The sequence below is a fragment of the Bactrocera tryoni genome, chromosome 1 (assembly GCF_016617805.1).
Source record: "Bactrocera tryoni isolate S06 chromosome 1, CSIRO_BtryS06_freeze2, whole genome shotgun sequence".
Taxonomy (NCBI): Eukaryota; Metazoa; Arthropoda; class Insecta; order Diptera; family Tephritidae; genus Bactrocera; species Bactrocera tryoni.
The window spans coordinates 90,256,171-90,282,149 of NC_052499.1; the positions used below are offsets into that span (position 1 = coordinate 90,256,171).

The 25,979-nt window shown below is 33.6% G+C and overlaps 4 protein-coding genes across 10 annotated transcripts; 3 read left to right on the forward strand and 1 right to left on the reverse strand.

Annotated features, from left to right (window-relative positions):
• Positions 1 to 93: 93 nt before the first annotated feature.
• LOC120778466 (28S rRNA (cytosine-C(5))-methyltransferase) lies at positions 94 to 2,565 on the forward strand. Its single transcript, XM_040110278.1, has 6 exons — positions 94 to 345; positions 409 to 667; positions 1,169 to 1,437; positions 1,494 to 1,722; positions 1,782 to 2,008; positions 2,069 to 2,565. The coding sequence occupies exons 1-6, from the start codon at positions 217 to 219 to the stop codon at positions 2,273 to 2,275; spliced, it is 1,320 nt and encodes a 439-aa protein (XP_039966212.1). The 5' UTR covers positions 94 to 216; the 3' UTR covers positions 2,276 to 2,565.
• A 547-nt stretch (positions 2,566 to 3,112) lies between these two features.
• Positions 3,113 to 9,415, reverse strand: LOC120778482 (protein nanos). Its single transcript, XM_040110303.1, has 4 exons — positions 9,220 to 9,415; positions 8,691 to 9,162; positions 5,770 to 6,254; positions 3,113 to 3,954 (listed from the first exon to the last, which is right to left on the reverse strand). The coding sequence occupies exons 1-4, from the start codon at positions 9,253 to 9,255 to the stop codon at positions 3,688 to 3,690; spliced, it is 1,260 nt and encodes a 419-aa protein (XP_039966237.1). The 5' UTR covers positions 9,256 to 9,415; the 3' UTR covers positions 3,113 to 3,687.
• A 1,032-nt stretch (positions 9,416 to 10,447) lies between these two features.
• On the forward strand, positions 10,448 to 12,979 carry LOC120778473 (mitochondrial import inner membrane translocase subunit TIM44). Its single transcript, XM_040110290.1, has 4 exons — positions 10,448 to 10,597; positions 10,700 to 10,780; positions 10,836 to 11,379; positions 11,969 to 12,979. Exons 1-4 carry the CDS (start codon positions 10,595 to 10,597, stop codon positions 12,631 to 12,633), a joined length of 1,293 nt encoding a protein of 430 aa, XP_039966224.1. The 5' UTR covers positions 10,448 to 10,594; the 3' UTR covers positions 12,634 to 12,979.
• Positions 12,980 to 17,794: 4,815 nt separating this feature from the next.
• LOC120778428 (protein hairless) lies at positions 17,795 to 25,397 on the forward strand. 7 transcript variants are annotated; one of them, XM_040110213.1, is made up of 7 exons: positions 17,795 to 18,026; positions 20,341 to 20,595; positions 20,670 to 21,220; positions 21,333 to 21,503; positions 21,562 to 22,451; positions 22,515 to 24,378; positions 24,992 to 25,397. In XM_040110213.1, exons 2-7 carry the CDS (start codon positions 20,573 to 20,575, stop codon positions 25,018 to 25,020), a joined length of 3,528 nt encoding a protein of 1,175 aa, XP_039966147.1. In that variant the 5' UTR covers positions 17,795 to 18,026; positions 20,341 to 20,572; the 3' UTR covers positions 25,021 to 25,397. The 7 variants fall into 7 exon arrangements, with proteins under 7 accessions (XP_039966147.1, XP_039966164.1, XP_039966199.1 ...); XM_040110230.1 differs by lacking the exon at positions 17,795 to 18,026 and adding an exon at positions 18,062 to 18,118; XM_040110239.1 differs by lacking the exon at positions 17,795 to 18,026 and adding an exon at positions 18,190 to 18,503.
• Positions 25,398 to 25,979: the final 582 nt, after the last annotated feature.

Below are 25,979 nucleotides of genomic sequence, written 5' to 3' on the forward strand. Positions count from 1 at the left end.
CAGCAAGAACAGCTGACTGAAAGCAAACATGCGCATTGCGCTATCATTCTTTCTCTATCATTCTTGATACCAAACATCGACCATCGAACATTCTGGCAACCACGAATTTCGCTGTGTAGTTAATTCCGGCAATTTATTGTCGATTCGATTTTGTTCTCGCATCCATGTTCCTCACAATACATAACTATATGAATCTAAAGTCACGTGTGATAAAATATGGAGGCAAACAAATTTAAGCACTCAATCAAAGTGCCAACACAATATAGGCGTGTTGCTGCTGTTTTAAAGGCGGCACTGGAACGAAAAAAATCGCTTAAGTCTTTAATTTTTGAAGAAAAGCATGCAGTAGGTTTCGTAAATGGTTAATAGTTTTTAACATAGTTTCACTAACGTGCATTGTTTCTTCAGCGTTTGCGGGGTATGCAAGCGATATTGAAGCAGTACATTGACAACCGAGGAGTAATTGACGAAGCAATCGCACAAACAAAGATTTTGGAAGAAAATCCACGATTAAGTTCTGCTCTCTGCAAAATTCTTGTGACAGAGCTTATATTTGGACGAAAAAAATTGATTGGTGAAAGCAAACCCGTTCTAACAGTTAGCCAATATCGCGAAAGGCTTGAAGCAAACTTAGGCGGTGCAGTTTATGATACCAAAAACATAAAAGGCAAGCAAACTTATTATTGGGTGATTTAAGCAATACACTTTATAGTTTTACTATGAAAAAAGGCAAATTTAATATGCTTGAAGATTTAAAAGATACATACCCATTGGAAAAGCATCACGAAGGAAGCGAAGATAAAGTCGTTGAAGATGGGCAGATTAAAGAAGATGCCGCATTTTCAAATGACACTAGCGCTTTAGTATATTTGTGGTTAATAATATTTAGTGTTCTAATGTTCACATTTCCATTCATCACTTTTTATGGTGTGCGATCTTGGCTACATGAGTCATTTGATATTTCTGAGTTTTATGTAAATTGCTGGGCAGTGCTTTCTTCAGTGCTTGTTGTAAATGTTATTATTTGCTTATACGTTTTCAAAGCAATAAGTGAGGAAAATAACTGCGACTTAGTAATGAAAAAACAAAATAAGAAAGATATTTAAATTAATAAAAATTAACTGCTTTGAAAATGTTCTGAATTTTATTACTGGTTTACGTTTCTCAGTTTGGAAGCCTCGCTATGTACGTGTTAATACCAATTTGCTTAATATGGCTGATGTTTTTGAAATGTTGGCAATGGAGGAGTGGCGGAAAAAAAATGTGGCGAGCTCAGGATCTTATAATGATTTCTTAAAAGCTATAAGGGAGCTTGAGGAGGATGAGTACATGGTTGACATGCATTTGGACGATCTGTTGATATTCCATTCGAAGCAAAAGCATTACTGGGCTTGCCATCCTTATGTAAAGGAAAAAAAGCTCATGCTTCAAGATAAAGTAAGTAAATTGTGTACAAATAATTGGATTAAAGAACAGCATGTAACTATGTTTAGGGGACCTGTCTTGTAGCAGAATTGCTACATCCACCCCCCGGCGCTTTCGTACTTGACATGTGTGCGGCTCCAGGAATGAAAACCATACATGTTTCTAATGTTATGAAAAATAAAGGAAAGATTTATGCTGTTGAGCAAAACATAGAACGTTACAATCTGCTCCGTAATATGACCAATTTAGCAGGCTGTGAAATAGTAGATTCCATTAACGCGGATGCGCTCACAATTGGTAGTTAACAAGAGTTTCGATAGTTGACGTTTTGTAAATTAAAAGTATTTAAATTACAGATAGTAATCGCTGCCCAAATGTGGAATATATACTTGTTGATCCATCGTGCTCCGGATCTGGCATGCAAAATCGGATGTCCTTAGATCCAGATGAAAAAGATCCTGCTCGTCTAAACCGTCTTGCTGGATTACAGATTAAAATGCTTTCACATGCTTTAAAATCGTTCTCCAATGTAAAACGAGTCGTTTACTCTACGTGCTCCCTCTATGAAGAAGAAAACGAACAGGTTTGTATGGGTCTATATGGTTAATATAAAAACTTTTACTTAACAACGACTTCGTTAAAGGTTATTCAACGTTGCTTAGAGTTAAATCCACAATTTAAATTGCTCAGTGGAAAAAAAGCTTTGCGCAATAAATGGAATAATGTGGGTAACTCTAACTACAAAAATATAGGAAAGAATTGTCTCTATACAAAACCAGATCAAGATCACGCCGATGGAATATTTATAGCAATATTGGAAAAGAGGCAATCCAAGGGAAATGATGAATAAATTGTATACATGATTATTTTAAAACAAAAACATCTACACAATACCATTTCCCCAAAACTTCCTCATATTTGAACAACTCAAGAAATTAGGTTTTATATTTAAAAAAAAAGAGATATTGAAATGTAATTTGGATTATTTTATTCACTACTATCTTTCATATAGTGATAAGCAATATCGAAATATTACTGTGTGACCTTCTTAGGATGGCATATATACGACTTTTTTGCTTAGACTAACTGCAAAAGGGTCGGAACTTACGCACACTAAATACAAAAGATTCACAACACAAATATGTTCAAAATGCATTTTCTTTTCTATACATCAACCTAATATAAACCTATCCACCTACACAAGAAATTTCATTGTCTTCACTATATACATAACTGGAAAATCACCGTTAGGTCTACTCATTCAATTATATACGGTTGTATCGATAGAAAAAAAACAACAATTTGTCAAAAGTAGTTGGATCCATAATCTCAAAATCAACTACTTTGTTCTGTATTATTTTTATGATTCAGAAATAAATATTTGATCCAGTAAAGTATTTTTGAGTGATAAATAAATACGAATAAATTGCAAATATCCCAAAATAATCAAAATGTAAACAGAAAATTTATATGAGAAACAAAAAATAACTGCTTTTGGCATTATGGATACAATCACTTCTTTAGTAAGTCCGTATCAACACAACCTTTTGCATAAAATTATGATTCGAATGAATATGATTATTGGACGCTCTTTGTAATTTCACTTTATTACATATAAATATAATATAACATGATTTCACATTCAATTATTCCATACTTGTACATATGTATGTATACTTTTCTAATAAAACAAAATATAAGTCTTTCATATTCCATATAATTTAAATGCTTGTCTAAAACAAAACTCAATCGAAATTTCAGATTTTAATTGGGAAGTGTACTTCAGGTATTAAACTTCTTTGCGTATATACGAAAGAAACGAGCCCTGCATGTTTAGTTTTTAATTAAATAAAAAACTATCAGAATTGTTTAACACGTAATGAGAGTGTAGATATAAATTTAACGTGTGTCTATTTTTATCGATCTTATTTGTTTGGTAGATAATAAACGATTCTACATTTTTAAAATTACTTAATAAAAATGATTAAAAATTAATTTTACTATAATGTAATACTTTTAGTAAACATGTTGAGAGTTCTGGAATATTTAGATTCTTAAATAAACTTTAAGTTCAATTTTAAATGTTCATATATTATTATGAATGTCTTAATATAGTTACAAAAATCGAATACGTTTCACGTGAAAATAAAATTAGAGACTTTTTATTCAAGTCGATAGAGAAGAAACAATTGTATTTCTTTTTCCATCTAAATAATTATTATAAAAATATCTAGGGGTTCAGTCATATATAAATACTTTCTTCTATACGTTCATTCCTTGCTTAAAGTACAAATTTTTCGCTAAACGTAAGGATTCTGCCTTAACTGCGTCTTCCATCGTAATAATCGGTTTTTGTGGGCAATATTTAACTGTGTGCGCCTTATCTCCGGAAGCCTTGCAAATCGGGCATATATAAGTGCGTAATTTTGGGCAAAGAACACGCCCTAGTGAATCACGTACTGCATGACTCTTCACCACAGCTTCTGGTTCGTTGTTATTTTCGCAAAATACGCAATGTTTTACTGCAGACTGTAAAATTGTACAATAATTAAATTTGTTCAGGTAATTAATCTACATCTGAAAAGTAAAAAGATTGCAGATAATGTAACTGTCCTGGAAACGACCTCTTTCGACTTACTTTCTCCAATGAGGAGGTTCAGAATGTCATCAACAAAGTAAAATCCCCAGTAGTGAAGACACTTGAGGCCTTGCTACTCCCGACCTTCACTCACCACCTGAGTCTAGCCAGCCACCAGCATGGCTTCCGAAAAGTGCACAGCACCACCACAGCACTTAGCGTCATAAACGCTCAGATAGTTCGTAGCCTCAACCAGAAACCACCCTGTGAGAGAACGATCCTCGTAGCGTTGGACTTGTCAAAAGCTTTTGACACAGTCAACCACACCACGCTACTGCAAGACATTGAGAAAACTACTGAACGGTCGTCAATCATCCGTACTATTTTTTTTGAAAAAAAAAGTCGAATTTTTGATTCGTCCTATTTCGAGGGGAAACATCTAAACTGAGAAGAATTAAACAGGGGGTTCCGTTGTTGGCAACATACAAGGCAATCGGCCTGCCCGTCCTCAACTACGCAACACCAATATGCTCGCTTGGATGCAGTGGTACGCAGATGAGGAAACTCCAGACCTGCTAAAATACTCCGGTCCACGGCGGGATGCCTTTTGATGTCTCCTATCGAACACCTTCACAGTGAGACGTTCATGCTCCCAGTTAAGGAGTATAATGAAGTCCTCTCCAAGCAGTTGCTGTTGTGATGTTTTCGTAGAAATCACCCTTGCAGCCATCTGTTTGGAGCGGAACCGCCTCCTAGGAGCATCAAAAGGTCTTTTCTTGACTACGTCAACGACGTCGAACAGTACGCCGACCGGCCTTCGGACGCAATTGACTTTCAACAGGTAATGACCGCCATTCACAGTGGAGCCATTAACACCTTCACTGACTCCCTTCCCATGAATGGCGTTCTTGGAGTCAAAGCACCACCCATCGCAGACGAAGAGCTCGAGTTGCCGCGAGAAACGCGAGTGACCCCAGCGCACCTTCGTTCTGGTTATTGTAGCAGGTTAAACTCCTACTTATCCAGAATAGACCCTGACATACCCAATGTACCCCTGCACCCTGCATGCAACGAGTCTCCGCATGACACTGACCACCTCTTTGCATGCCGTAACCTGAGACAATATCCAGAACGAAGTTGCGCAAGCTAACGCACGTACGAAGACTGTTATATGGAGGATATGACCCGGTTTGAATCGGTAAATAATAAGTGTTTCGTTTGATAACTACATACGAACTTGAATATTTCCAAAAGACAGAACTGCAACAAAATTCTCAAATAAACTATCAGTACAAAGAGACAGAAGCGAAAGCATTTTGGTTACAAAATATCGAGCCCCCAATCCGAACCCGATTTTTAAGACTTTTTTAGCTCGCAAAATATGTAGGTCAGAAATGTACTCTCCCCTTTTTTATAACTTCATTTGTCGGTTTTACAAATATTCAAAAACAAATTATAAAAACTAAGACTATAATTCTTTAACTAAGATAAGCCTGTTATGCTGTCAATCAGCAGGTGTTCTGTAGTTTCAGGCTCCCTCTCGCAGAATCGACAATTTGGACAAGAAGCCCCAAGTGCAAACAAAGTAAAAATAGTTTCTGACATGTTTTCAAGATTCTGAGTTAGACCGCCAGAGATGCATTCAAGGACGCGAGTTTTAGAAAGAAGTGATTACTATGTCAAAGTCCAAGAAGTCCATTATGCTCGATGCAACATCTTGTGAAAGCATACAAATATTCCTTTTATATATATAAAAATTTACTCACAAATTTATCCAACTTTGAACCGCCAAATCTTTTCTGACTTTTCTTAATATTTTGACCGTTATAGGCGATATTGGCCGCAGCAGCCACAGTTGCGACAGTAGCAGTATCGGTTATTGAAACCGCTGCAGTATTTATCTTTTGGTTCTGCAAATGGACGCCATTGTTATAATTTTGTGGTGGCGGAGTCATCATCCATAAATTTGGATCAAAATAGTGTTTCCAAACAGAAACATTATTACTGTTGCATGGGTAGACCGCGCCTTTGTTGTTAGATTCATAATTCACAGTACTAAAATTCCAATTACACTGACTACTGAAATCACTGCAAAAATATTTGTTGCTACTATTACATGTCTCTAGATGAGATGTTGCCTTCAATGTTTTTCCTTCTTCAAATGAAATCGGATCGTCTGTGACATATCCATTGCAATAAAAATCATCCATTATGTCACACACTGGCGATCCTCTGCCTGAATTTAACGAATCTGTAAAAAAAAATTAGTACAGATAAATAAAATTGAAGTGCCTGCAAGTGTAAAAAATTCACTTTTTACTAAATTCTTATAGTTGTATACACAGTACGTACAAAAATAACATTTTATTTTAATCTTTGTCTGTCTGTTTGTAATGGCTAATGTATGAAGCAGCTGAACCAATTCCGATGGGAGATAGTTGTTTAATGGGGAGTAACTTATGTTACTTTTTATGCTCTTGCAACCTGTTGCTACAGAGTATAATAATTTTGTTCACCTAACGGTTGTACGTATCACCTAAAAGAGTTTATGTAGAATTTTTATAGATAGTATGTATTAAAAAATCTATCAAAATTGCATACAGTCTTACTTAAAAAGCCGAATATCTCGAGAAGTATTAATGATAGCGATTTTGACCTTGGACCTTTTTTATAGCAAATAAGATTTCCTACAAAATAGTCATGTATATTTTTTCTATAGCTCCTGTCATTTACGAGATGTATACAAAAAAATTCGAAATTCTTGGAAAAATCGGGTTTAGAGCCCCGTACTACCTCGCCGGTGCGAGTTACGACTTTATTGCACTGGGCACTTTCGTAAAGTGAACAATTCTGAGAAATATGCGTCTAAAGGCAAAGCGATGCCATAAAATACCTCTGATCTGTAGGAATTTAAAGATAAAAACTCACGATTGTAGTGCATTTTCTATGGAAAATTTTTATAGGCCTCGGCCCAGTTCTTATGGAAGGCATACATACAACAATTAATGGAAGGCATACACGCACCAATTATTGTACCAATTTCATCGAATTGTACAACTGATTGTTACGTATATGGGGCAGTTGTATGAGTTGCACCAACTGATTGGATGAAAATCAAAATTTTTTGATATTTTGTCAAGTTGGTTGTGTTAGTTGGATCGTGTTTGGGTTGGTCGTGCGATTTCAAACGATTTCGCCATTTTATTTCGGCTGTCGAAGAGAGCACGTCATATATCAAAGTAAGGCAACAACTTCCGAACTCATGTTTAAGCAACGAAGTGAATATTCAAAATGAAGTTGGCCTCAAAATTGTATTAAAAGTTGTGTCGTATGTAGCGACAAGGGCAATTTCTAGCCGAACTTAATCAACCAACTAATTGTTGTGTGTATGCCTTCTATAATGTTAATATGAAGAGCTAAAATTTTCAGGGAATTTTTTTTAGGGTATTTCCAAGGAAATTTCGTGACGGAACTGAAAAAAATTAATAGTTCAAAAAACCAAAACACCCTAATATACATATGTATACATATATGTATGTATAAATGTTCAGGATGACGAGGAAATTTTAAATCCGTGTAACTGTCTGTCTGTCTGTCCGTCCGTGCAAGCTGTAACTTGAGTAAAAATTGGATTACGAGTTCGTAGATGAGCGTAATCGGACTACTGCCAAGCCCACAAATTAACCGAAAACCTATAAAGTGCACTAAGCACTAAATTGAGATATAAAAATGTAATTTGTTACAGGAGATCGCTGTGGTAAGGGGCACTTGTGCGAAAAACATTTTGAAAAAGTGGACGCGGCCACTCGATTCTTTCACTTTCCAGTACACAAAGCAAGAAAAATTCCTTTAAAGTATGCCACCTTAAGACTAAAAATTGTCCAAATTCAAACGAAACTGTTCAAGCCCCTAGGTACCGAAATTGTGAATCCAAGTACCTATAGTTGATTTCCGATTGAAAATATTGGTCAATATGTGAGATATATGTATAATTGAAATTCAGAGAGAATCCTGTCCCCTTTCTGTGTATCTAGTCAATGTATGGTTGGCGTTTTACATCTTAAGGTATTTCTCTGTCGTTGATTCTTGCAAGTTGCAAGAGAATAAAATGGTCGGTTGCCTCCGCACCTTGCTCTTTCTTACTTGTACGACAGAATTTAATTTTTTTTTCACAGAGTTTTATAATCCATTAAATATTCATTTAATTTAAAATATGGCATTCTCCACCAATGTTACTTTTGCTAAGCTAAAATACCATCTTCCGGAAAATAAAAGAATGCCTCCTGAAATATCTTTGCGAACTGGGGATTGTTGACAAAACGAGGTCGCAAAACCATCACTCAATTGTTTTCTGTTCTTTTCTATTTGTTTTTGGGATATCAAACACTTTGCCAACAGAAACTTCGCTAACGATTAAAAACGTACAGTTAAGGAACAAACCTTATAACATTTTAAAACCGCAGTTGAGACGTTCTTATTAGTTTTACAGATGTTACAGACAGACTCCAATTAGACAAAGTATGCATAAAAATCTACTTTAGCCAGACGGGCGCCATTAATGGCGCCTGATTTCATTTACTTACCCGTTACCCTTAATTTATTATGTTATTTCACCCGAAAAAAATTAAGAATTTATATAAATATACAAAAAGCTTAATACTGTTATAGCAAAATTATTTGTTATTACCATTTCCATATTTATACGACGCCAACATTGCAAACATTTTTAGAGACTTTGATATTTCGTTTTTGTGCTGCTTTTGAGCTAAAGTAGCTTCCGAGTACATTTGGGAATGCCTTTGCTGAGCCAAAGGTTCTTGGTCGATTTCATATTTGTCCTGTTTTAAATCTTTATTTTGTGAAGATAGAAATGGTGGTTTCATACCAAAATTTTCATTGTTGGCATTAAAGAATCCATAACTTTTAGGTCTTGTTTGACTGTTTGAAATTGTACAACCGACTGTGGAGGCTGGAGTTGACGACAATAGTTGCGATGGTGAAAATGCATACACAGTGTTTGGAGAAAATTGCGATATTGACGTTTCTGTAGATATAGGCGAAAGGTTTGGTGAGCATCTGCTTATTATGTTCGTAGTATCCAAAAATACTTCGGACATGTAATTTAAGTCCAACCCAAGTTCCAAAGAAGATGCATAATCCTTCGGCAAACGTGAAGATTTTATTACATGAATAACGGAAATTTTCGCTCCACTTACCATTCGGTTACCAATATTCAGATTTGCACCAAACATTTCGTAATTTATTTTTCTCTTTTTCCTAAACAAAATTTATCAACGAATTTCACCGTACCGTATTTATACTTTACATATATATTTGAAATACAATTTTCGTATTTTTCCGTCCAAGGACTTTTTATACTTTACTCTAAGATTAAATTAAAAACCTGCTTCGTAATATTCTACGAAATCCACTGCTTTGGTAATTTTATATTTCCTAACGGTTTTTACTTCGCGACACAGGGCAATCAAAATACGTAAAAACGTCACATTCAAAATACCAGCATATTTACTTGTAAAGTTAATTAGTTATAAACTTGCAGTATTAAAATATTTAACAAGTATATATTTATTTTATAACAAAATGCAATTTCTTGCAACAAAAATTCTCACCAAACATGTTGATAAATGATTAGTATGCACAAAATGGAACACATGCTTTCAAAAATCAAACGTTGTGAAATTATATATACATCAGATCAAATCGATCATAAATATAATATATACACATATATAAGAATAAAAAATTTCCAAAATACATTAATTTATTCTTACATATGCTCAAATTAACGGTTCGCATAATCATTGTCAATGTGACCCTAGACACCTCTGATATTGTCATAACTGATTAAAGCAGGTTTATTAATATCAGTCTAAACTGATATTTTATACTCTGAATGATGGTGATTGGACAACAAAAGTTTCTTTTCAATTTCTAAATAATATTACGAGATCGTCTTCGTGCTATCAGAAATTCTTTTTAAAGTTTGTATACATATATAAGTATAGTTCCTTATGGCCCACTCACAAACAACTTTTCTCGCTTTGCTTGAAAATTCATACTTTAACAAGGAAGCGAAGAAAGGAAATTCAAGAACAAACGCTTTGCTTTCAGTGTTTCTCTCTAATAAAAATGGCGACTGTTTCTTGACAAAGCGATAAACGATCAAGGTCGCCCAACATTTTGCTTTACTTCTTCAAAGGATATGTCTGACGCAAAGCGTAGCACAATGTTATTAGGCCTATACATAACCTGTATATGTATATGTAATAAAGGAAATATAAATATTTCAATGTTTTGAAGTTTCGTTAATCGGTTGAAAGGTAAATCTAATAAATTTATTCAATGGGACCTAAAATAATGAAAACGGCATCACCGATATTAAATAAAAAAATTGTATGGCAACATGTTAGCTCAGACAGACATTCATTCTTGACATTTAAAAAGCGTGATGTTTTCTTCATGGAATGTGTTTCAACGGAATTAGTACCAAATTACATAAATTAAATTGGATTTGATTAATCTTGACATACAACTCAATTTAAATTTATAGTTGCTCGAAAGTTATTAGCTATGGTAAGTCAACCAGTTCATAGCAATCAGAATATGAAAAATTAGATTTTCCAGACTAAGTTTAATAATTTTTAATATATAAATATTCTTTCAACATACATGTAGTATAAATTCTTCGCTGCATCCCGTGGTAATTACCACCGGTTCGTCCAAAGTTATAGTTACTGGCAAGGACTACATAACCAGGTAACTGAACTTTTATGTAGGCATATTAACATAATAATTTCTTTTTTTTTTCTAGCGTTGCTATTCTCAACCAAGCCGAAGACCTGGATTTTTTTCGCAGTTCATCGACAATATTAGATCAGAAATTGATAAAAATAAGGAAATGAAAGAGAATATAAAAAAGTTTCGCGAAGAAGCACAGAAATTGGAGCAGTCTGAAGCTCTTCAATCGGCTAGGCAGAAATTTAATATAGTTGAATCTGAGGCACAAAAGTCTTCAAATATTTTGAAGGAACAATTAGGAAGTATAAAGGACAAAGTAAGTGATGTAATAGACGAAGCAAGTAAATCCGATATTGCAAAGAAAGCAACAAAATTATCCGAAGAAATTTCAAAGACGGCTAAAGGTGTAACTGAAACTATAACTGAGAAAAGTGAAAAAATTGGACAGACATCTGCTTTTCAGGCCATATCTACAACTACAGAAATGATTAAACAAGAAATAGGGTCTCAAAGCATAAATTCAAGGGTTTATCGCTCTCCTCAAAAATTGCGAAAACGCATTGAAGTCGAATATGCAAGTGATGAGCGAGTGGTTGAGCCTAATTCTGATGCAACAGGTATTAAAGGGCGAGTATTTTAATTTGAATGTTGTATATAGAAAATGCTAATATAGTAAGTCCAACCATCTCTGTCCTTTAACGACTCGAATTGTGCACATGCCCGAATTTTTCAAAATCAAGAAAGGCATTTTATGTTGCAAATATTACTTATTAAGAGAAGCAAAATTATGTTTTTGTTAATACTAAAACTAAAAAAGTGTAATTTATGCCTAAAAACAAGGTGTATCCAACAAAGTGTAATAAGTTATAAACATTTTGGGAAAAACTAGAACAGATGTTATAAATGATCGGGGATAAAAATCTTTTGCCAAATAAAATTTGAATTCGTTGGCCCTATTCTTTTGGGAACAAACTGCGACTAGCACATTCAAATTCATTAATTATTAGTCATACGACCTTTTCATTTGCATAGAATTGCTCCAAATTGATTTTACCTTTCCTAATTACTCAAAATAGGATCGAAATATATATACATATATAGATATTATATATGTAACTATTACATTCAAATATAAGTTCGCAAAAATTGTACTTATACTTATATCTAATTATTAATAAATATTTGTATTTTGTTTTATTCCGTTAGGAGTCGAGCTTCACAAGGATTCCAAATTCTACCAATCATGGGAAAATTTTAAAAATAACAATGCATATGTGAATAAAGTACTTGACTGGAAACTTAAATACGACGAATCGGAGAATCCTATGATTCGCGCTTCTCGCCTCTTAACGGATAAATTTTCAGATGTTATGGGAGGACTTTTTTCGAAAACTGAGTTATCAGAAACACTTACAGAGCTATGCAAAATTGATCCAAACTTCGATCAAAAACAGTTTCTTCGCGACTGCGAGACTGATATAATACCGAACATTTTAGAAGCAATGGTGAGGGGAAATTTAGAAATCCTTAAGGATTGGTGTTTTGAAAGCACCTACAATATAATTGCAACACCTATAAACCAAGCTATTAAGTCTGGTATGTATTTGGATTCGAAAATCCTTGATATCGAAAATATAGACTTGGCGATGGGTAAAGTTATGGAGCAGGGGCCAGTACTTATAGTTACCTTTCAAGCGCAACAAATTATGTGTGTTCGTGATAAGAACCACGAAGTAGTGGAAGGTGACCCAGACAAGGTCATGCGAGTGAATTATGTGTGGGTTCTTTGTAGAGACCCCAACGAGTTAAATCCAAAATCAGCTTGGCGGCTTATGGAAATTTCGGCTAACAGTCAAGAACAATTTGTATAATAGGGAATTTAATGTTAACTAGCTATTAATTAGTTGCCGTTAAATATTTCTGATATTTTTATTAAGGAGATACATAATTATTGACCTAATTAAGTGTTCCATGTAGATATTACATGTGATCATGTTTTATTTTCATTTACAGAAATTTTTCTCTAAGTTTTTGTTGAAGACATTCTGTTGAGAAAAAATAAAGATAACATTCTGTAAATGAAAATATTGAACATATTAATATATGTATGTTGTAATAATAGGTTCGTCTTACATTTAAAATTCACATTTATTGTTGAAGACGCCAAAACTTTGTACATATTAACTAATTTAGAAGATTAAAGAAAAGCTTAAACAATTTGTTATAATTTTTTCTTTCTAAAGGGATATCGGGTCGCTTTGCTTCGAGATTTTTGTAGCTAATTTCAGTCGGAAGCAGCAATTAGAAAAAAGATTAATCAACTATTTAAGCATGTTCTTCTTGGTAGCCCTATGACTGTTCATAAATTCTTCCTCATTTAACGGACTGACTCATTTAGTTACTTTTTCTCTGATATTGTAGGGTTTTAATATCTTTATGTTATATAAACTAGGCCAATTCCATCAGATTCAGCGCCTAACCCTAAGATTTTAGGTGTAACTTTTGATGGTCTATGCTCCTTCACTCCTCATACGACCGCGATTGTTGCCAAAGTACAGAGCCGCAACAAAATCCTCAAGTCGCTAGCTGGCGGCACTTGGGGGGGAAATGACAAAGAAACGTTGTTGGCCACTTACAAGACAATCCTCCGGCTGGTCCCCAACTACGCCGCACCAATATGGTCGTGGACTTAGGACTTGTCAGAACACTGCGCTCCGGACTACGACAGGATTCCTATTGAACACCCACATAGTGAGCCCCGTATGCTCTCAGTTAAAGAGCATAATGAACTCCATCAGTTCCTACTGGGAAATTATAGCTGTCACAACATAATAAAAAATATGGGGCGTAGGGATGTCATTTTTGCTGCTATCATCGACGCTAGGTATGTACATGCTCCCTGTTCAAAATATTAAGGAAATTAAAACCGTTTTGTCAAGCCACCAAAATGACAATAAAATGACTGGCATGAGAGGATCTGTCACTGTGTTGGTGAGCACGAAAAAAAGTAGCCCAGTGAGAAATTGGAATTAAAATTAAGCATCTAATCTAAATAGTTAATAGTATAATAAAAATTAACAAAATGTCTTTTAAGGATATATTCCCTATTATCTTTAAAAGACTTGGAACATAAAAGGCATTGCATGGCACCAAAGGCATTTAGAATCATAAAATATTTCTCGCAGGGCATATTTGGTTTTGCGCTATAGTGTTGCACAGGAATAAAGGGATATTAAACTTATTCCAGTGTGAGATCGCCTCTAAAATAAGCGTTTTTTATAACATTTTAAATTATGGCCAGATTGAACAAAATAACAATTTTGGGCATTTATCAACCCAATATCCAACATTTAGTACGAATAAAAGTTACTAAATAGTGGTTATTTATTATATCGAGAAACTATTTAAATCTTTTTAAAGAATATTATAACAACTGACTTTTGTCCTTTCAATACCCAATAATAGGATTTAAGATTGTTAGCTCTCAATCATTAAATGTTTTTAATAATTTTCCATTGAAAATAAAACTATGATGTTTCAAATTACAAAACGTTTCATCAAATACCTTTAAATTTCACAAATTTATTTAATTTTCAATGTTTTACATTTTTTATATGTGGTCTTGAACGATACAACAAATCCCTCCGTTTACACATTTTTTTGCTAAGATTTCAATCTGGCCATCGCTCGTTTCCAATTGTTAAACGTCAAAACCTACTGAACTCGATTAGCTGTGAAAGTTCAGTAGGTTTTGACGCTTAGCAATTGCTCTCTCACTGGAAGGAGTTAAACGTCTCATTACCACTTATAAATTAAATAAATTTGTGAAATTTAAAGGTATTTGATGAAACGTTTTGCAATTTTAAGCATTATAGTTTTATTTTCAATGGAAAATGATTAAAAACATTTAATGATCGAGAACTAACAAGCTTAAATCTTATTATTGGGTATTGAAATGACAAAAGTCAGTTGTTATAATATTCTATAAAAAGCTTTAAATAGTTTCTCCATATAATAAATAACCAATATTTATTAATTTTTATTCGTACTAAATGTTGGTTATTAGGTTGATAAATACTCAAAATTGTTATTTTGTTCAATCTGGCCATAACGGAAAATGTTATAAAAAACGCTAATTTTGAGGCGCTCTCACACTGGAATAAGTTTAATATCCCTTTATAGGATTTAAGATTGTTAGCTCTCAATCATTAAATGTTTTTAATAATTTTCCATTGAAAATAAAACTATGATGTTTCAAATTACAAAACGTTTCATCAAATACCTTTAAATTTCACAAATTTATTTAATTTTCAATGTTTTACATTTTTTATATGTGGTCTTGAACGATACAACAAATCCCTCCGTTTACACATTTTTTTGCTAAGATTTCAATCTGGCCATTCGTTTCCAATTGTTCTTGAACTCGATTAGCTGTGAAAGTTCAGAGGTTTTAACTGGAAGGAGTTAAACGTTACCACTTATAAATTAAATAAATTTGTGAAATTTAAAGGTATTTGATGAAACGTTTTGCAATTTTAAGCATTATAGTTTTATTTTCAATGGAAAATGATTAAAAACATTTAATGATCGAGAACTAACAAGCTTAAATCTTATTATTGGGTATTGAAATGACAAAAGTCAGTTGTTATAATATTCTTTAAAAAGATTTAAATAGTTTCTCCATATAATAAATAACCAATATTTAGTAATTTTTATTCGTACTAAATGTTGGATATTGGGTTGATAAATCCCCAAAATTGTTATTTTGTTCAATCTGGCCATAATGGAAAATGTTATAAAAAACGCTAATTTTGAGGCGCTCTCACACTGGAATAAGTTTAACATCCCTTTATTCCTGCTACGCCTTTGCGCAAATGATTATCTTAAGATAACAAATGTTCACATACAGATTTGACAATGGCAATAGCAATAGATTTGACAGTTAGTAAGACATAGATTTTATCCTGTCGAGATGCCTTGTAATTTTTGCATCTCGACAGCAAACATTTATTTAATTCTTTATGTAAAATGACAGCTAAAACAGGGTTGCAATTATAATTTTGCGTGACATTGCACGCAAATATACATAGGTTTTGGTCTGACATATTTTACAGCCATTGCAAATAATTTTCTGCGTGTGTTTGTTGTTGTGCCGGTGCACCAAGAGCAAGAATGATAGAATACAAGATTACGACACTAGTTTACAGTTAGTTTTTTTCGGTTTAGCTCTTGACAATTCTTACAAAAACAAATACATTGTTCAACAATTTCGTGACGTAACAGTTTTGCGTTGAGAAGAACAAGCATAGAAATACATACAAATTGTAAACAGAAAAGTAAACCCTTTTTGAAATTCCCAAAATAATATTAATTCATTCGTCTTTGCAGGAAAAATTTCAGTGGAATGTTTAGAATATTGTTGCGAGAAAATATGTATATAATTAGTTTTAGGCACATCCACAATAAATAGAGTAGCATGTGTGGAGATTGTTCAAATGAAGAAAACCAGTGTAAGTGTACTGTTGTATTTATTTAAATTTCTAAGCATAAATATATTAATTTTTTAAAATGAAATGTGCAGTGGCTTGTTGTAATAATTATTATGCAATTAAAGGATCGAAAACGACTTTTTTCAGTTTTCCGGCCGATTTAAAAGTTGCCAAAAAATGGGTGTTATTTTGCAAAAGAAATGATATATTTGATACTAAATTAATAATTTCACAATTCTTTTATCATAATTTCATACATCTGAACTTATAATATATGTATATATTTATATACAACACACGTTTCTTCTCCATTTGAATCACAACTGATTCAAATCTTTTCACTCAACAATATTCAATCGCTTCACTAAAACTTTTCATTAAAATTGAAAGAATTAATAATATTTTGCGAATTTACAAAAGTGTTTACTTTTCTGTTTACAATTTGCAAGCCATTTGACAGTTTTTCACTCTTGTTCTTCTCAACACGGAACTATGACGTTTCGTAATGGCGGTCGTCGTAATCTTGTATTCTATCATTCTTGACCAAGAGGAAATATATGCAATTCTTACACCGTGCAAGGGTTTTGCAAGAGCAAGAGAATACCCCTATTATGTTATCATAAAAAATGCCCACATACAGATTTGGCAATGCCAATAGCAGTTAGTATGTCATAAATTTTTGCCTGTCGAGATGCCCCGTTAAAAATATATAACTTTATATATTTATCAAATTTAATAAAGCTTAGCTTGTTTTTATTCATTTTACTGTTTTGACTTAAAATTGCATAAAATTGCACACTACATGAGAAAATTTTGCATTAAAATTTCAATTCTCATAAAAGGTAAACTTAACAAATTTGTTAATTAAGCCAAGATATGTGAAATTATAGCTTTTACTTTAACAAACTTTTACAATTTGGATATTCCTAAAAAATTTAGTGTTAAGTTACCCTGTCAAAATGTACTAAAAAAATTGCAAATTAAGCCAGAGATATGAGAAATTATAGCTTTTACCTTAATAAAATGCTACAATTTAGATTTTTCTAAAAATTATGTATGTATTACCCTACGAAAGTGTACTAAAAAAATTTCCTCTAAAATATTGGGTGCTATTTTCGTGCGAGTGGGACAAATATTGCCGATACAAAATTTTCCCACGCTCAGAGGAATTTTCCCACGATGTAACATATGGCTTACACACTCGCTCACTAATAATCGGAGCAGCATGCTGATTGCAGCGCAGCAGACGTCAAAGTGTGCAGAATTCACATAACGTAATTAAAAGAAGCAACCAAAAAACTTTCTTCTATGAGATAAAACGATAGAGCTCTTTAATAAACCCCTGTTTATATGATGCTTACGACTGCTACACCATACATAACATATAAGTAGATGCGCCTTTTTAGAGTTCGAGGTTTTTATGTTGACAGCAGAGAATGTATAATCATATTGCACATACATTCATTCATACATATGTATGTTTAAATTCTCTGCTGCATTCCCTGCGTCGTTCATTTGTCCGTTCGTACAATTCTTCTTTGCTGTCGTTCGTTTAGTTCGTTGCTTCATCGCCTTGTGTTTCTCTATTGTGTGTTTCGCGTTGTGTTCTGCATTTTTCATTAATAATTCCATTTGACTTGATTTTATAATTAACTGACGTACATATGTTTTAATTTGAGAATATTGAAAATGTGACTGATCAAAATAAAATTGTGTGCTTTTTTTTTTGCAAATGATCTTATTAATTAAAGTGAATTCCATAGAAAAAGGCTTGGGTAATTGTCAAATATTTCTCTTCCCTTCCAGCATACACCAGATAGCTCCTATTACGCCTTTCCGATCAAGTATGGTGCACATTAATACATAAGTATGTATGCATTCATGGCCGAGGTAAATGTGTTGCATGAAAGTTTTCACCACCGTTGAGACGTTATACGTGTTCACAAATATTAGTAAACTAAAATATTTGTCTAGTTTCGGCTTAAAAGTTAGCAAAATCATGTTTGATAAAAAGTTTAATGTTGGTACCTAAGCCAGGTGCTCACTTGAAAACTCATTTAAATGTGTTTTATTTAATTTGGCGATATACATATGTATCTCATATTGTATAGCCATCGCCTATTTCTTTCCAATTTGAGTACACTTGATGGTTTTTAGTACAAGTAGTAGTTTGCAATTTCATGTGCTTAATATAAATACCAGAAAAAATATAATTTTGTGGGTCAAGTAAATTGTAGTGAAAATAATTGCAGGTACGATAATTTATTAAATAATAACATACTAAAACTGAAAAGTGCAAAATGAAAGCCCTAGGAATTTAGGAGGGTTATGAATCCGGTTGTATACATTCTACCATTGTGCATTAATAAGTTTATGGTGATATTAGGCGATGTCTTTATATAGTATATGTGTATTATATGTAAGTAATATGATTTATAAACAATTATAAGTACCAGCATAAACTCAGATGTTTTTGTTAAATGTTGAGAAGTAATATGTCTATAATAAATGCTGAAATCGGTGATAAAAAATATGTATGTATATACCTACTCGCACATACTGACAAAGTTTTGAAAATAGGGTTTTGCAGAATATTCATATTCATTATTTGCAAAATTTTCTTAAGGCTTTTAAAAAAACGACTGAAAAATTATTTGGATGATTAAAATTAACTCAGTTTAAAGATTCGGAGAACATATAAACAGAGAGAATGCACAAAAGACAATTACATTTGCTCTCCACCAAAAGGAAATTCACTGAAAAATATTTATATGAATTAATTTTGATAAAGAGAGGTCTTTATATCTCTCCCATTTTAGCAGTTTCTTTATCATTATCAAATGATTCCAAAAATATGCTTACCCCATTCCGGTTGCCGAACTATAACTTTTTGTAATCGGACATCATTCAAATCTATTGCACCGTTTATGCTGCACTATGATCCAATCAACTTTACTAGAAAATAACATCTACTATCAGAATACATATATTTCCACATGTGTGTATTCACATTTGAAAATATATCGTAAAAATATGTTAAATATCAAATGATATAATGTGCTGCACAAATTGAATATAGACTTCAATTTACTACATATACTAATTCATAAAACAAAATGGCAGTTTTGCGGAGAGTTATATATTGACTTAAGCTCCCATTTGTGTATGGATGAATATCTCTACCTTTCGTTTTTGTAAGCTGTTTAAGACCAAACAGGCCGCCCTGCCGGACTGTCTGCTTCACATTACTCTCAGTCTTGCTATACTTGTAAAGCTTTTGCATTTAGTAATTCACTTTACACATCACAATGTGTCACTTTTTGTTGTTTTATTTTTGTAGTTACATTTGTAGCTGGTGCTCAAACATCGCAATCAGTTCGATATGTTGAATATGCTCAGTGCACTGGGCATGCTGCAGTTAAAGAGATGACGAGTTGCTTGATTGATTGTTATGCATTGGAGTGGTTTGGGGCATAAGTTGTGAATGAGATGGTGTGCTTAAATTTCGTGAAATATTAAGGCATCAGTTTTTTGACATGGCTTTGAAATTCTTTGCTCAAAGGGTATTTGGAAGAGGGATATGGGCAATTAATGCGCTAGAGCACAAAGGCTTCTCTTGCAAGCAAGTTGCGATATGACTATTTTATTTATATTTATTTTTCTCGGAAGAGAGTACACGGTGAATTTTTAATCTATTAAATTTTGAATGTATACATGAGTGTATGTAATTACAACGTTGCAATATTTTATGTCGGTGCGAATTAAAAAGGCCATTACGGATGTGTAAATTTTGCATTATTTACCAATTCATGTGAAGGATATACATATTTGTGTACATATGACCATATGCCCATACACATTCTGTCCTGTACCATTTCAATAAAATAAGAACTATTTACCATTGCGAAAAAAGTGCATACACATTAAAAATTTAAACAAATAAAATATTTTAATGCAATTACGTTAGTGCTTACATATACATACATACATATGTACATAAGTATATCTGAGGTGAATTTTATATATTTGGAAGGCATGGAGTAAATAGTGAGATAAAAACATTAAAAATCGAATGCATATGAATTTCAGATCTATAATTTGCAACGTCTGGAAAATAAGGCACAAGACAATTTGCCTCTGGTTCGGCTAGCAAAACAAAGAAAACAAAAGAATGATATTTTGTATAGCACTATGATAGCAAGGGGATCTCGGTGACAAAATATAATTTATAAATAAAAAATTGTCAACAGATTTCGTGTGATCCACTAAAAAATGATTTTTTTATATAGAAAAAATCGTATTAATAATAAATTGAAAATTAATGAAAATAATTCGACAACAACAGTAAGAAAATATCAAATATTACTTATGTCGTCCTCCTAACGTTCAAGATTGTCTTGTTTACAACTTCCAAATAGTGCGCGAAATTCGTTAATTCTACAAAATTATCAAAGGAAAGAGACGGTTGTGTCGACAAATAAGTGTACTGCGAGAAATGGTGCTGTTGCAACGTCAACGACTACAAAGGACTTTAAATCGGTTCCAAAGACAGAGGCATCAAGAATTTTTAGAACCTTGTATAAAGCCGCAGCACTCACAATCATTTCAATTGTTTTATTATCGCCAATTACCAATAAATCATTGCAAAACACCGATAAAATTATGGCTGCAGCTGCTGCTGCATTGGGTTCTGGATGCACACCATCCCTATCAGCTCACCTAATTAGCGGAGTTGTTGGCAGTGGTGTTAAAGTTTCAAATATTGGAGTCATTGATTGTTCACCGAGTTCAACATCTGCTGTTACACTCAATAATAGCAGCCATGCTCTTGGCGATAAAGACATAAATAACAGCAAAACGGAAAAACTTCTGGTTAATAGAAATGGTGGCAGCAGCAATAATGACACCGAAACCTATAATTCATCTAGCAGCAGTGGAAATATTGGCGGAAGATTGAAATTTTTCAAAAGTAAGTAGTGCTTTCTGCACTTCATGGAGGATAATATTGATGAATACATATTTTTAGTCAACAATTAATTTTATTTAGAATAATGTACTGAAGTGTTCGGCTTTTATTTCAGATGGAAAAGTCATATTAGAATTGGCGCGTTCTAAAGAAGGTTCAAAGAATGGATGGATATCGGTTCCGAGGAAAGTTTTTCGCACACCGTCAGCCACTTCATCAACAGTTACCCCTACTTTGGCCACATCGATAACATGCTCTAAGAATGAAAGTTTAGCATCTCTAAGCTGTAAGTTTCTGCTGAGTTAAATAACTAATTAAGTCCTAACAAACAAAATTATTTATAGTTTCTGATGACAACAGTTCCATACAATCTTCACCATGGCAACGAGAACACTCTTGGAAACAACAATCTCCTCGTAAAAGCATTTCGAAAGCCATGTCGTTCTATTACCAGCGACCTAAGATCGTTATTTTGACTAAAGCTGCATTTGCCATTGCTCGTAGAAAACATCGAAGGCCATATGACACTAATTTGTGCACTAATGGAAATTTCATTTTAAAAAGTCATGAAAAAATGTTAGAAGAAAACCAGAGTTTCAAAGCATTATTGAACCCATCTCATCAACGTGACACAAAACCAATAAATGTTAATAAAGACAGTGATATTAAATGCAAAACATGGAAGGAAGAAATTAAATGTGGGCTAATAAATGAAGAAGATTGTTGCTCAAGCTCATCTACAGCAACGTTAACCGGTTACGATTTTACAGACGAACAAATGGAAGTTAAAACGCCAACTCCGTCATCGATTTCTTTACCACATTCACCCTGTCAAAATGACAAACCATTTGAAAATAAACCCACTGAAGATGTGCAAATCAGTGCAACAGAAGAAAATAAAATAAACGCTCCAGAAAATATGAATAATGTTGAAAATATAGATTTGATATCAACGATGGATGAGAATGACGGGACAGAACCCACTCTGAATGGCATTACATTAGAGGTACGCAGCGTCAATTCTCAATCAGATAAACTATATTTTCAAGATGTATATGATCAACGTGGTGACGATAAAAGACATAAGAATGGCAAAATCCGACTTAAGTTAAGTACAATTGTCCAAAAGTTGATTGACAGAATGCCTTTACGCCTTGCTCAGCTATCAAAGATAAATCAATCAATTGAGACTACCAATAGCTTTTGTGGTTCTACTAATACAATCTCGCAAAAGGTAAGTTAATAAGACTATATTTAGAATCCAACATTTTTAATGTGTTAATGTCTATTACATTAGGTTTCACCATCGAATGCGTCAACTGCAACGCGTCTAGTCGAGTATCCACAGCATCATGTATCACCACGAAAGCGGATCCTCCGCGAATTCGAAAAAGTATCTTTAGAGGATAATTCCAATTCAGCTGGAGGAAAGAGAAGTCGTGCGAAAAATAATGCAACATTATCGTCGTCGGCGCCACATCATAGAACAAAATCGCCCAATAGTCGTAATAACGTCAATGCAAATAGTAACATACTGTCAAAAATAAGCCAATCTTGCGGCAACAGCTCAATTCGGTCGTCATCAGCTACGTATTCAAAATCTGAGACAACAGAGTCAGTATTGACAACTACACCTACACGCCTTTACAGCTCATATAGCATTCATTCATTACTAGGGGGTAATGTCTGTAGTAGCACAATACCGTCTATATCACTTGCAAATACTGGTCCTAGTACAATAACTAACGAAACCACGGTTCTTAGTAGTAAGGGCTATCATACAAAACATCAACATGTTTCGCCCCAAACGCATTATAATGATCCGTCTTATTTGCGTTCAATGCTTGCTTCACCCAAATCTCCAGAACAATGTAATATTGGTTGCGGAGGCAAATCACCGTCGACTTCAGCTTCAAAAAAACGGTCTCCACCCTACGTTTCTCCGCACGATTTGCACATTAACAGTGATGCAGGAATGTTAAACAGTAAAACCCGTTTTGCCTCCGAACAATCTAGTAATATAGATACCACATCTACCATACTTTCCGGAAGTCATTCTCATTTACATTCACAAAATAAGGGGTTTTATGTGCCGTACATGCCATTATCAAAATATGTACCTCCTACGAGCACGTCAGTGCTCACAGATACAACAGCGTCAATATCGTCAAGTTCTTGCGGTCCTCATGAAGCGAGATCACCTCGACATCTATCAGCTTTTAGTAGAACATCTTCACCTGCTTCGATATCATCAGCAATTCTAGTTAATCAATCATCTTCGTGTTCAATTGGCAATAGTAGAGAAAACTCGCCACCAATACCGCAGACAACTTGCGATTCACCGCGTGACACTATATCAAGAACTGTACCAAAAAAGACTGCAGCAATTCGTAGACAATTCGCTTCACCCAATGTCATTGCATTAAGTATTGTCAACCCCTCGTCAGGGGATCGTCACACTGAAGAAATCTACTCAACTCAGGACCATCAAACTCCTGTTTCTCATGTGAATACTTGCAGTAGTGGGAGTCATCAATTGCTACGTGGATCGCCAAATAATAACACAGTTCCTTCACCACTTCATCACTATTATATGTATTCAGCAGTGGCACCTAATGACAACTCAAATCAAGTTCCACGTAGTTCGCCCGTCTCAACGAGTACATTTTCTCTTGGGCATGGAGGAACAAATAGTTCTGCTGGATCATACATTCCATCGGTGTTGCCGACCGCTTATATGAATCCATATTTTGCATTGGCTGCCTTGAGACAACCCCAACTATGGTCACACTATGGTGGCATGTCTTTACCTTTGCATCTGTCATCAGTTGCGGCGACGGCGACGGCTTCCCTGAGGCTTTCACCGCCAGCGTTTCATACCTTTGCTTACAATGGAGTTAATGCGGCTATGGCGGCAGTAGTACAGCAACAACAACATGTATTGGCTTCATCAGCCTTAATACATGGGCATAGCCAGAACAACGTATCAGTGGTACCTACCGATCATCCATCTCAAAATGCTTGTGGTGGAAGAAAAGTTTCAGCGGCAACAATGACTGAGCGAACGACTGATTTAGATGCTGGCGCAATTGCGAATAATGCAACGGGTCTTGACTTGGTTCCAGAAGAAATGTCTAGCAGCAAAAAAGAACATAGTTCAGGTACGTAAATAATGAATACTATATATTGATCAAAGACATCAATATGACTATTTTATTAATTATTAGACTTTCCATTTGTCGTAACTTGTGTTAAGCTAGACTTTAATTAAGTGGACAAATGCTTTGTTATTCGTCCGATTATATCGAGATTAATGAGATTTGTCGTCGCAGTAATTCCTCCTTGTTAGCTAGATACGTGGTACAGTTTTCCATCCAGTTTGTAGTAGAAAACTTGATGGATGTTTTCAGCTTTTCTTTATTCAAATGTTTGGCATTGGTTGCTGTTTCGATTAAATGGTTTACATATCAATGGTATCAGGCGCGGATCCACGGGGGTGGAACTATGGAGAGTTTCGAAAAATTCTACTCTGGATCCGCCCCTGAGTGGTTTATTAATTCATACAGGTATAAACATTATTTCAGATCAACCACGAATATCGTTAAACTTAACACATTAAATAAATGCTTCAGCTTTGCTCAAAATTATAAGGATCGTTACCTTGAATAGCTACATAAATAGTTTCTGAGGCTGTGTGTATTGAAGAAAGATATTAATATTAAATAATATTATAATTATCTAATTTTATTTTAATTACTGTTTCTTAATTTGCAGACGTGCCGCTGAACCTATCTAAGCATTGAGTGCATTTTCCATTATATAGCTATGTAAGTTCCATTCGTTTTAGGTAGATGTTAGCTGACTCACATAAAGTATTGTATAGGAGATCGATACATTCATGTAAGGATAATTATATAAAATAATTTTATAGCATGTACTCTTTCACTCATTTAAATCAATTGCGACTAACATCTTTCGACTTGTGCAATAATTTTTGAATGACATAAATATATTTAGATACAAAGAAATTAAAAAAATTATATATAAATAATAAATTTCGTGCAGAAAAGAACAGATAGTATATTTATTTACATCAATAATAATTAATATAGACTGTATACACTAGAAATTCATCAGGATTAATAATTGAAGAGGGGATTTAAATGAAATCAACACTATTCACAGAATAAAGGCTGACAGAAGAGTGTTTAATTTAATTATTGAGAAAAGTTGTTTCTTTTGTTAAAAATTGTCCCTTTCAAAACGAGTAAATTATTATTTTATTGAAGTACTTCACTTTGCTGTTACAACAATTAGTAAACCAATATGGTTAATACTTTTGATTCACAACTATAAAGACAAAAACAACTTATAAAAGTAATAATTATTTTGTTTTCATAAGCTAGAAAATGAAAGCGTGATTTTAACAATTACCACTAGCGAACGCTCTGCTGTTAGCCTTAAAATAATTATAAAAATACAAATATTAAAATACATACACATACATATATCAAATATTTTACAAAAGTTTTACGATACAAGTCTTTAGAATTAAAGAAAAAAACTTAAATTCGAAAACATTTTTCTAATAGACATAAAATATTTACACTAAAAACTAAGTAGGTAGATAGGCATAAAAATAACCATTGAAAAATTTGAGTGGAATACCATATATGAAAGATTTTAATGTAAAGAATTTATATATACCCAGCTTTCCTGTATACTAATTTAAGACAAGAAGATGTGGTCCGAATTCATGGGA